The sequence below is a fragment of the Melanerpes formicivorus genome, unplaced genomic scaffold (genome assembly GCF_026170545.1).
Source record: "Melanerpes formicivorus ecotype bairdi unplaced genomic scaffold, bMelFor1.0.p_v2 SCAF_36, whole genome shotgun sequence".
Classification (NCBI taxonomy): domain Eukaryota; kingdom Metazoa; phylum Chordata; class Aves; order Piciformes; family Picidae; genus Melanerpes; species Melanerpes formicivorus.
In genome coordinates this window covers 2,324,385-2,336,986 of record NW_027142388.1, presented here as the reverse complement: position 1 = coordinate 2,336,986, position 12,602 = coordinate 2,324,385, and the positions used below count along the sequence as shown (strand labels likewise).

The following is a 12,602-nucleotide window of genomic DNA, read 5'->3' as shown; positions in this document are numbered from 1 at the left end:
CTTTTCCAACAAGAGTGATTTGGTGATTCTGTGATGTGATCACTAGCATTCATGGCAAGAAAGCCTTGGAGTAAAGCACTGGAGGATTCAATGCTTTTGTACCTTTTTTAACCTGGGTCTGGAGGGCCAAGCCCAGAGAGTGGTGGTGAAGGGTGCCGCATCCACTTGGGTGCCAGTCTCTAGTGGTGTCCCCCAGGGATCAGTGCTGGGCCCAATCCTGTTCAATATCTTTTTTTATGATCTGGATGAAGGGATTGAGTCCATCATCAGTCAGTTTGCAGATGACACCAAGTTAGGAGCAGGTGTCAATCTGTTGGAGGGTAGGAGGGGCCTGCAGAGCAACCTTGACAGGCTGGATGGATGGGCAGAGGCCAGTGGGATGAGATTTAACTAGGCTAAGTGCAAGGTTCTACACTTTGGCCACAACAGTCCCAAGCAGCACTACAGGCTGGGGACAGAGTGGCTGGAGAGTAGCCAGGCAGAAAGGGACCTGGGGGTGTTGGTAGATAGTAGGCTGAACATGAGCCAGTAGTGTGCCCAGGTGGCCAGGAGAGCCAATGGCATCCTGGCCTGTATCAGGAATAGTGTGGCCAGCAGGACAAGGGAAGTTATTCTTCCCTTGTGCTCAGCACTGGTCAGGCCACACCTTGAGTACTGTGTCCAGTTCTGAGCCACTCAGTTCAAGAGAGATGTTGAGGTACTGGAACGTGTCCAGAGAAGGGCAATGAAACTGGCTAGGGGCCTGGAACACAAGCCCTGTGAGGAGAGGCTGAGAGAGATGGGGTTGTTTACCATGGAGAAGAGGAGGCTCAGGGGAGACCTCTTTGCTCTCTACAACTACCTGAAGGGAGGTTGTAGCCAGGTGGGGGTTGGTCTCTTCTCCCAGGCAACCAGCACCAGAACAAGAGGACACAGTCTCAAGCTGTGCCAGGGGAGGTTTAGGCTGGAGGTGAGGAGAAATTTCTTCCCAGAAAGAGTAATTGCCCATTGGAATGTGCTGCCCAGGGAGGTGGTGGAGTCACCATCCCTGGAGATCTTCAAGAGAAGACTGAATGAGGCACTCAGTGCCATGGTCTAGTTGATTGGATAGGGCTCGGTGATAGGTTGGACTGGATGATCTTGGAGGTCTCTTCCAACCTGGTTGATTCTATGATTTTATTATATATTTAGTATAAATTCCCTTTTCTATTTTTCCAGGCAGCTGGAAGGAATGTCAGGGTTTCTTTGACTCACTACTTAAGAAAAAAAAAAAATTAAAAGATGCATCTTTGAAAGCTAAAACATCCATAAGATGTAATGGTCTTTACATGCTTGCTTGACTGCTGTAGCATCAGTGAAGCACATGAGGAGTAGGACAGGACTTCCTTCCCAGATATTTCACTTGGCAATAAGGAAGACTCTCTGGAGGTTATCTTTTAACTGGAGGTGTTTTAAACTGCCAGAATTGTTCCTGTTAGAGCCTTTTGTGGGAAGAATTCAGCAAAAAAAAGATCATCCTTTGTTTCCTCTTAGAACCTTCTGCTTTAACTGACATTTTCTAGCTAAGAGGTTTGAGATGGGGTTTTGTTTGTCTGTTTGCTTAAAAAAACCCCCCACCTTTTCCAAGCTGGTATGTGGAAGGGACAGGAAGCCTGTATATATTTTTTTTTCTTAATATATATTTATTATTCCTGTTCATCAGCTCAGGAACTGGGAACAGACTTGTTCAAAAGACTTCCCACCATTTGGCTTCTGGTATCTGACATTCATCCCATGTTCAGCAACAGGTGCTGGGTTTATGGTTGCAACAGCCAAATGCTTGGGTGATCACCCACTCCATTGCTAATAAAGCCCTGGGCTGTTCAGCTTCTGGGTAGATTTGGGCACATTCAGTCCAACATGACATAAGGTTACATGTCACACATACAGATCTCTGCTTTCAGCTCACCTAGATAAGGATGCTTGTGGTTTGGGACCCTTTCACAGGTGTGAAATGCCAAGCTGGTTGTTACTGACTGTCGTCTTCCACAACCACTCCAGCTGAGCAGTCACAGTATCACAGTATAACTAAGGTTGGAAGAGACCTCAAGGATCATCGAGTCCAACCTGTCACCACAGACCCCATGACTAGACCATGGCACCAAGTGCCATGTCCAATCTCCTCTTGAACACCTCCAGGGACAGTGTAAGCAGCACTGATTCTTACTTGTGCTTTATAGGTTATGCAGTACCCCAGTGTGTCCTTTTTGATTGTTTTGTTAGGCTGTCACAAAAGTAGCTGTGACCTAGCAGACATAAAGGACAACTGATTCCTGGTACTCAGCAGTTAACCTTAGGATAGAGGAGAGTGGAAATTAGCATTATGATACCTGGAAGGTGAGATACACTCTGGAAAGAGCGTGGGGAATAGAGCTTTACCCTAGCTTAGCCAGCAGACCTGCATCACCAGAGCAGTTAGATATGAGGCCTGCAAGGCTGACAGTGCTTTAGAGGTCCAAACTAATTTTCTACAGCCTTCAACTTAATGTCTCATCAGACTACTGGGAGAAATGCTGTTGTACTGCAGCAGCTTCTTTCTTTTCTAACAAAATAACCTCCCATCGAGGCAGCATTCAGAGCAATAAGCTGAGTCATGGTCAATCTTTGTAATGATTAATTATTTGCAAATGAATTTTAGATTTGTCATGTATCTCTGTTTTTTTTTACCTGCTGTTCATGACAACAAAGTAGTTGAACACTGTGAGTAATCCTAACTCATGCTAGTGCAAGTGGAGCAGCTGCTATGTGTTTTCAATGTTCCAGGTAATAGAAGAAAATTCACATGTAGGAAAAATAGGCTTAATGTCCTACAGCTTTTGTATGGAAAGGGGGGAACTATACACAAAGCATTACACTTCCAAAGCAGCACAGGTGTTTTTCAGCTACTCTTACTTGCAGCCTGTTGGAAGGTCTCATGAATCGGTTTTGTGTTTGTCTCTGTCCATTATGAATCCAGGAGGGCACAAAAGAGGCATAAAGTGGCTGTAAAATTCCAGAACAAAATACCACTGGTGGATGGGAATTGCTTTTTCCTTGGCAACAAGGAGAGCTCCTCTGAACTGTCAATAGCAATGGACTGTGAACAGACTTGGTCAGTTCTGCAGTGTGATTTCCTAAAATGTAGCAGGGTCTGGAGTCCGCCTTCTTGCATGATTGAAGCTCAGCATGAGGACAAGAGCAAGACCTTTTTATCTGGTGACATACTCCGTTGAGATGGCAGCCCCTCTGAAAATCCAGCCTCTGCTATGTGGGGTTAGAAGTAGCCTAGCCTCTTATCTGAAAGGAGAGCAACATTTCCTGGCTGAGCCAGTGCTTTCATACTTGCAAAATGATTCCAGAATCTCACTTGGAAAGCTCTACAGAAGTGTCAGATGTTATTATGTACCTCGTTGTTCCAAATGACAAGCAGCAAATTACAGAAAGTAAGCCATCATTTTTGTGAATCAGAGCCCTCCCACTTCCTTACCACTGCTTAGCAATTTTTATGCCAGAAAAAGGAAGGATTTATTTAAAATCACAACTGTCATGAATGATGATTCCCAGCCCACACCTGGCTTTAGGAATGCTGCAGTTCTCAAGCTTCAGGTGCACCTCTTAGCTCTTTGCAGGGAAAAAAAATCAAATAAAAGTTGTACAACTACTTTAATTTTACCTAAAAAATTAATTTAGGGAAAAAATATCCTTAGAAGGATCAAAGTCTGTCAAAGAATAGGAGTGGGTTGGTTCAAAAGCAGTCTGCAAATGTGAGTGCTTTTCTTTCTGTACAGTTGCTGATGTGTGATTGCCTCAGATGTCAGGTTAGATCTAGTCACCTTTTCACTATCAGCACAAGATGCAGATACAAGACTGAGTAACTAACCATGCTTCAGTTACAGGCTAAATATATCTCACCACTCTGGCTAGCCATGGAAATGATGAATACAGTCTCATTTTTCCTGTGAGCTCTGTGGTCTGTTTGGTTTCATCTCTGTGTAAGAGTTAGCTAAACACCTCTTTAATTTAAGAGAATGTTTCTCTTTTATTAAAAATGTGGAGAAGTGGCTCCCAGCTGTCCTCAGAGTTGAGTCTTGGATAGCTGGCTAGGCAGGAGAGTATTTTTTTCTCTGGCTCCTGAAGGCTTTGCTGTTGGAAGGCCAGTGTGTTTCCATGGCTGATCCCAGGTGCATTTGTAGCTTTGTGCAAACAAGAGACCCCCATGCGCAGCGTTGTGGGCGCTGCACCGATCCAGCCAGTGGCAGCGTCCACGTGGGGCCATGTCTGCTGCTGTCTCTGCCCCTCTGATTTTAAGCACAGAGTTTTTTTCCCAGCACTTTTTGTAATAGGATCTCAGAAACATTTGCAAGTCCAGTAGGCACACAGCTCCACTGTGACAGGAGATAATCTTATCAAGGAGTAACCTGAGAGGAAGGTGAAGTGACAGGCAGTGCTGCCAGCTGTGAATCTAACACCCAGAGCCAATTCTTGTTTTCTTTGGGCTTTGCTTGTGGGCTGCTGAGTCAACTTCAGGGGGAGATTTTTGCATCATCCTGACTCCATATATAATGAGTGGTGATCTTTGTGCTTTCAAAGGAGGATTTGGGGAGCATAAGGAGGAGCCACCTCTCTTCATGGTATATACTGGAAGTGTAACATGAGAGGGTGCCACAGTCTCACCTCCTGTCTGTGTGTCTGCATACATTCTGCTTTCAGAAAATGAGAAAGATGGCACAGCCACATCTCCCAGCCCTGCTGAGAATCAACAGTACAATCTGCTAAGTACTTCTGAATGCCTCCTGATTAGCAGTTGGAGGTTTGGAGCCTCTGAGTTGCTTTTCCAAGTTTACATTGAGCTCTACTGTAGAGAGCATGATGTAAGAATCTAAAATTCCTCTTCCAGATCCCTCTGGCTGAGCCTTGTGCTGTCACAGCTGTAGATTAAGGAGGGATCTGTATTTAATCTTCAGGGAGAAGGTGACTCTGAGTTTCAGTAATTAAAAAAATGTATATATTTAACTCACCATCTTCTGGCTTGCTCTGTCTGGTCCTGCTTCAAGCAGATACTTGAAGACTGGAACAATTCCAGAGGTTAGCAGGAGTTTAATAAACAGCACATTTGGGCTATTTTTAATTTAAGAATACATTTGGTGTTGTGTTTATTTGTTTGTTTGTTTGTTTGTGTTGTTGCTGTGTTTGGTTAGTTGGTTCTTGCTTTTTTCCCCTTTCTTGTTTATTTTTTTGTTTTGATTTGTTTTGGGGTTTTTAAAGTATTTGTAATTTAAACATGTTTGTTGTGTGTTTGTTTCAAAACAGAACAAGAACCCCCAGACTATTCCTGTACTGCTGTCTTGCTGCCTTTGCAGTGTCTCCACTGCCCCTTGGCAGCATAATGCTGCCAGGCATCCACAGACACTCCAGCTATGGTCGTTTAGACGAATGCTGCCCAGATGATTCTCTGTTCTTGCTGCAGCTCCTGGGCAGACAGAATTAGCCTTGGAAACAGCTGTATGGCAGACAGAGAGGAGGCAGGGACTGGATCTCATGCTGTAGCTATCTACTGAAATATTAGCACTTCTTTCCAGAGAACTGGAATGAACCAAAGTTAGCCTGCTTACATGAAAGATAAATTGTGACCCACAGTGTGTGATCTGAAATGAAATCATACAAAAATAAATAGCTAGAAACCTAAAGATCATGGCTCATTGCTCCTGTCTCCAAGCTCTTGGGTCTGGTTGCTTGTTGTGCCAGAGAGAGTCTCTCTGTCATTCACAATTTTTCTCTTTCCTTTTGAATTATTTTCCTCACCCAGTGAAGGCTTGAGGCTTGATTCCACTCTTTCAGCAGTTTGACAACACTGTAATCCCCGCATCAGCTGGGAGCAGATGAGGGGTGTAACAGACTCAAGGGTTTGGCCACTTGCTGCTGTGCACCATCTCAGTGAGCTGTGTTCCTTGCATATCATTTGCTCTTCTAGGTTAGGATTCATAGCAACTGCATTACAAATAATGGGGAATCCTTTGAAGTAAATTATGTATTTCTCTTGGGAAAATCCAAAGGAAGGCTGTTACTTGGCCATGACCAAGAGCAGAAAACATAGGGTTTGAAGCACTGGCACCAGCGCACGTGGTGGTGTAGTCCTGGTGTTGCTCCTCCAGGCCAGGTGGAAGTGGCAAGCTGAAAACTGTGAAAGGCAGGGAGGGGAAGAGAAGTATTGCACAGATCATGGTAGTGTTGATGGGCAGTGGGTTTGCAGGCTTTGCAGATGTGTTGCTGGGTTAGGGCAGAACCTGTTGATGTAAAGCCTTGCTATATCTAGTGCACCTTGTTTGTTTACTAATTTACAAGAGCATTGTTTTTGTGGACAAAATAGGTAGCAGGTGTTGCACAAGCAACCTCTCTTGGCACACATGAGGATATTCATTAGCAAAGAAAATGACTGGCTTCTGGTAAAATGCTTTCTAATAGGTTGAACACTTTAGATTTGGCTAGAATATGTGGAGTTTGGGTCCATGTTTAATGCAGTATCCCTGGCCACAGCTCTGCAATGTCCCTTTCACCCACTGCTGAAAGAGACTGGCATATGGGATCAAGCTGATGTAATTTAGCTGATCTCAAAATATTCAATAGCCAGAGATTGCTGAAGTAATCACTTCTCCCCTGCTTCTGATTGCAGAAAATCCCTACAGGGCTTGTCCCCTTTTGCTGCCTCTTGTCAAACTGCAGAGCAGGCAACACTCAACTCTATTAATAGGTCTTTTGAGCATGATTAATTGGGGCTTGAAATGGTTAGTTTCTTCCAAAATTTCCTGCTTAATTCCACTTGCACTTGCATCTGTCCACCTGTGATGGCTTTGCTTTCATGGTATCACCTGAAACTTTTCTCACTTGATTCACTCTTGTGATTTGCTGCATAAGGTTTTCAGCAGGATCCTGGTTCATTCCTCAGTTTTATTTGCCACTTCCCTGTGTAGTCGTACCACGCACATGTAATACGGATCTGAGTCCTGCAGGTGTTTTACTGACCCCCTGCTTCACAAGCAGCACAGTTACTCTGGAGGCTTCTTGAGCCAGTTCCTCAGCTGTCCCACTCTTGCTGCCTGTTTGGATAGTTGTGTTTGTTTTATTTTTAATACTGTCCTAGGGTGAAATATTTTTTCATGGTTTGTCAAACAAGATTACAAATTTGTCTCGAAAACTGTGACTCATCTCAACCTCCTTTTTTTCCCTTGTTAAGAATGATCCTAGAGGAAAGTGCAAATGAAAATGTCAGCTCTGTCATAAATAATGGAAAAATGACAGCCAGGAGGAGAGGTCTCCCAGACCCTCTTTCTGGGTCTCCCAGACCCTCTTTCTATCCACAGACACATTAAAGAAATACAGGCTTTGGAGGTCTGGGTGCAAAGTTGTATCATCCTTCTGACTTCATTGCATTTAAGTGTTTGCATCATCTGAGTATGTAGGCCAAATATCTTAATTCTTGCCTTTTATTTTGGAGCAGTGTGTATCATCCTTCTTCATTGTTCAGCAGGAAGGAAGCCTTTGAGCTTAGAGCTCCTGATCTCCGTGGATTCTCTGAACAGATTTTATCTCCCTGATACTTGATTTCTGGGAGCAGCGCTATAGCCAGAGTGCAATGAAACTAGAAATTCTTTGCTCTCTGTGTTGTCAGGAAGACACTTTGAAAGATTGAATGTCTCAAAAACAAAACCACAAAAGGAAAATTATGGTGAACCAACAGTAAAAAATTAAATCCTTGCCAGTTCTTTAGCACAAAATAGATAATGCTGTTGATAAACAGTTAGCAGTGTGGGGACAGAGAATGGTGTTGCCAACTGCAAACATCTGATTTCAAGGGCATGCTCAGATACTCAGAGCTGTTAGCCATTGGAATGGGCTGCCCAGGGAGGTGGTGGAGTCACCATCCCTGGAGGTGTTCAAGAGGGGATTGGACGTGGCACTTGGTGCCATGGTTTAGTAGTCATGAGGTCTTGGGTGACAGGTTGGACTTGATGATCTGTGAGGTCTTTTCCAACCTTATTGATTCTATGATTCTATGATACTAACCTAGTAACAGGATGATGTAAGAATATATTATACATGTAGTGATCAGAAGTGCCAGAAACCTTGAATTTCATGTCAGTGCATGTTATAAAATGTGATGGGGAAACTGATGGAAACAAACATTTCTTCTACCATCTTTTCTGTTGCAGGAGGAGAATCTTACTGGGGAAAACCTTTCAAAGATGAGTTCAAGCCCAATTTGTCCCACACAGGACGTGGTGTTCTCAGTATGGCAAATTCAGGACCCAACACAAACAAATCCCAGTTGTAAGTAGTCACTTGATTTTTGTTTTATTGTTTCCCTCTAGCTGTTGTGTCTTACTCTGTTAAGAAAACAAATGACATTTTACCAGCTACTCTTTAAAGTTCAGTCAAGTGAAATACTCTGTTGAGTGCTGCATATTGAAAGTAGCGTAGCTGCAGCTGCTGTTGCCCAAGCCAGGAGCAAAGGGGAGCACTGCAAGAAGACCTGTAGGTTTATTGTATCGTTAATTTCTCTCTCCTGATGTTGTGATTTGAAGTTTCTGTTCTTTCTTTTTCCTTCCAGCATCCCTGCTGTATCATTACACCTCTGCACTCAGTTTAAAATTACCCCCATACTGAACTTCTTGAAAGGGCTTAATGAAGGGGAACATGTACTCTGTGGAAATGTTGCTTCTTTTTACTCTCCTAATTTATAAATAAATGAGAACAGCTCTGCATTGTTGCAGTGTGTAGAATCCAGAGGTAGCAGAGTGCAGACTCTGGGATTGAGAGTGACTCTTTTATCAATGTACAAAAGCAGAATGAGCATTAAAATGAGGGGGGGAAAATGAAGAAACAGGAAGAACAACAAATGAAATGCAAAGATTGAAGCTGTAATAACCTTCTTTATGTGTAACATTCATACAGGAGTTTGCCTGCAACCTTTTGAACATGTTCTACATCACTTTGAGCCAACTGCTTATTGGTTGCTCTCTAACAGTAGAAAAAGTGGCTAATTAATTGGGAGTCCCAGGAAAGAGAAGGTGTGTTTGTGTATAGTACTGCCTGTTGGACCTGGGGAGGGAGGCAGAGAGGGGTTTCTTGGTGTTGGTCTTTGTGATGCTAAGCATTATTATGGCTTGTAAACTATGCAGGAATAGGGTTAGCTTTAATCAAACACGAATGCTTGTGCCAGGGCCTCGAGTATACTTTAATGCACTTTGGCCACAGCAACCCCATGCAGAGCTACAGGCTGGGGTCAGAGTGGCTGGAGAGCTGCCAAACAGAGAGGGACCTGGGGGTGCTGATTGACAGCTGCCTAAACATGAGCCAGCAGTGTGCCCAGGTGGCCAAGAAGGCCAACGACATCCTGGCCTGCATTAGGAATAGTGTGGCCAGCAGGAGCAGGGAAGTCATTGTGCCCCTGTACTCTTCATTGGTTAGGCCACACCTTGCGTACTGTGTCCAGTTCTGGGCCCCTCAGTTTAAGAAGGACATCGAGACACTTGAACATGTCCAGAGAAGGGCAACAAGGCTGGGGAGAGGCCTTGAGCACAAGCCCTATGAGGAGAGGCTGAGGGAGCTGGGATTGTTTAGCCTGGAGAAGAGGAGGCTCAGGGGTGACCTCATTGCCCTCTACAACTACCTGAAAGGTGGTTGTGGCCAGGAAGGGGTTGGTCTCTTCTCCCAGGCAACCAGCACCAGAACAAGGGGACACAGTCTCAAGCTGTGCCAGGGAAAGTTTAGGCTCAAGGTGAGGAGAAAGTTCTTCACGGAGAGAGTCATTTGTCATTGGAATGTGCTGCCCAGGGAGGTGCTGGAGTCACCATCCCTGGAGGTGTTCAAGAGGGGATTGGATGTGGCACTTGGTGCCATGGTCTAGTCATGAGGTCTATGGTGACAGGTTGGACTTGATCTTTGAGGTCTCTTCCAACCTTGGTGATGCTGTGATACTGTAATAGGCTTCCTCATATACTTAAGACCAAGGCATGTTGGGCAGTTTGTAGGATGGAGTTGCTGTAGAGCCTATTCTGGATGTGAATGTTAGTGCCAGCACTCAGGTGCTAAATTAGGAGAGAGTAGAGGCTTTTTTTGTTTAATATTCTAGAAAGAGAAGTTACAGAGAGAGTTCATGAGCGATGTGCCATACTGAGTCACAGCGTCTGCTGCTGTGAATGCAAGCCTGTGTTTCCTTGAAGTTTGCAAATGAAATATGAAATTCCTTTCTATGTGAAGTCTTTGAGAGACTCCAGCTGCCCCTATTTACAAAGCTCCCCAGGCAGTGTTTAGACACTTCTGGCAACTGTTGTCACCTTAGGAACTGGGTGAATAGTTCTCCCCATACATGACAGGCACTGCAGTGCAGAGTGAGCTGGGTGCCCTGGGTAAGGAGTTGCTGGAGTAATGTTTAAGACTTCTTCTCCAGTATCATCCTGAGTTATGTTAAGTCCATTCCCCTTAATTTTATGGTGATGGATGAGGAACTTTCTCTGTATGTGCACTTTTGCTCAGATTTTTTATATTACCATGCCACACAACTGACCACTTGATGATCTTAAGTATTGGATGTCTGGCAATAAAGTGGTGCAAAGACCCATGCACAAGGCTAAGTTGTACTGTCTGACCTTTGTGGGAGCTTACATTCTGCACACAGTATCTCAAAGCTTTCCTAGAGCAAGCTATGGATTATCTGGCAGATTGCAGCCCCTCCTCCCTGCAATCATGTAACTTCCTGAGGCAGCTGCTTATATGGAAAAGTGCTTCTGGAATGCTTATATATTTTTAGCTGTCTCCAATGTAGTGTAGCAGATGGAGACAGGGAGGAGAGCCAGCGCTCCATGTCCAGCCAAAATGGGCCATTGTGGTCTGCAGACCACAGTGTGGAAACCTGTGTCTCATAGGCTCATAGTCCAAGTTTTCCAAAGAAGCTTTAGAGAAAAGTTGTAGTAGTAAGGATTGCTTTGGATTTGGTGCTTTAGTTCCCATGCTTAAACAATACAACCCCCAATTAAAAGTCCAATTAATTAAAAATCCAGGTTTCACAGCTTTTCATTCCTTTTGAAGTGTTCTTCTACCATGGACAAAGTTGCTGTGTCCAGAGCAGAAATGGATCACCAACAGGCCAAGTGAATGAAAGAGGCAGATGCTCAAATTAATTTTGGACTTTGTGCAAGGTACCATGCTTGAAGTACAGTTTAGGGCTTGTTAGTAAGGTGTGAAAATGAGAAGTCAAAGCTTCATAAATCCAAGATGCAACAGAGGTGTTAAAGGATGTTTGGCCAACAGGCCTCCCAGAAAGGAGCCAGAGAGGGAGCTTGTCCTCACTCAGAGAGCTTTTGCATACACTTGGTGGTTTTAAGCTTGGAGAAGAGAAGACTCGCAGGAGATCTTAGAGCTGCCCTCCAATATCTGAAGGGATCCTACAGGAAGGCTGGAGAGAGACTTTTCATAAGGGTGTCTAGTGACAGGAAAAGGAGGAATGGTTTGAAGCTGAGGGAGAGCAGGGTTAGACTGGAACTTAGGAAGAAGTTCTTCAGTGAAAGGGTGGTGAGTCTCTGGAATGGGTTGTCTAAAGAGGCTGTGGATCCCTTTTCCTGGAGGTGTTCAAGGCCATGTTGGATGAGGTCTTGAGCACCCAAGTCTAGCTAAGAGGTGTCCCTGCCCATGCCAGGGAGGTTGGAGCAGTTACCTCTACAGCTGTTACTGAATGCCAGTGAGTCAGTTTGCTAACTGTTAATATCTTTCTTCATTGCAGCTTCATCACATTCCGCTCTTGTGCATATCTGGACAAGAAGCATACAGTTTTTGGAAGGTGAGTGAAGGATGTCATGAGCAGATAAACTCTCCTGTGTGTCTGAAGCCTAAAGAAAAAAGGCTACTGATTCTCGTCATTGAACTGGAGCAAAATGTTGTCTCACAATCCAGTTCTCTTGGTCATGAGTAAGTGTGCAACATCGCTTCGGTACCAGTCATCAGACTTCTCCTTTTTCTCCTTTTTCCCTTCTTCCATCCCTGCAAGTTGTCTTACTTCCTTTCTGTGGGTGGCCCTCTAGGGAGTCATGAACAAAGTAACCAGCATCCTGTAATCAACCATGTTAATATTTGTGCATGCTAATTACTGGGACACAAGAGATTACCTCTTCAGCACTGTTTTCATCCTCTTAAGAGCTGTCAGCTAGGAAATTAGTTATGACAGGGCTGTTGTTCATCATAGCAGAGATGACAGAGCTTCTACATAGGCTCTTTTAGCCCCCTCCCCCCCCTTTCATTTTTTTACTCTATGCTTCTTTTCTTTTATTCCTGACAATTACCACTGGTATAAAATCAGTCTGTGTGCACACATGTGTGTACAGACATAGATGTTCATGTGTATGTAGAGAGATACTAGCAATTCTAAGGCAGCAAGGGAACTTCCTTCCAAAATTCTTTCCTTCCAAAAGACATTTCCAGTCAAGCCCTCACATGCTGAAGATCAAGATATTTGTTACAGAAGATATTACAACATCTTTTTGTTACAAAATCTCTGCTTCCCCTGTTGCAGGCCCATGGCATTTATCACGATGTGCAGAGCTGTTCTAACAGCT

General features: G+C 44.2%; 1 protein-coding gene across 1 annotated transcript in view; it reads left to right on the top strand.

Moving 5' to 3' along the window:
* PPIL2 (peptidylprolyl isomerase like 2) overlaps positions 1–12,602 on the top strand; it is an 88,984-nt gene that overhangs the window by 61,134 nt on the left and 15,248 nt on the right. The window contains exons 15-16 of the mRNA XM_068157282.1: positions 8,205–8,322; positions 11,774–11,830. Coding sequence (XP_068013383.1) covers positions 8,205–8,322; positions 11,774–11,830 — 175 coding nt within the window. The remainder of the gene's footprint in view (positions 1–8,204; positions 8,323–11,773; positions 11,831–12,602) is intronic.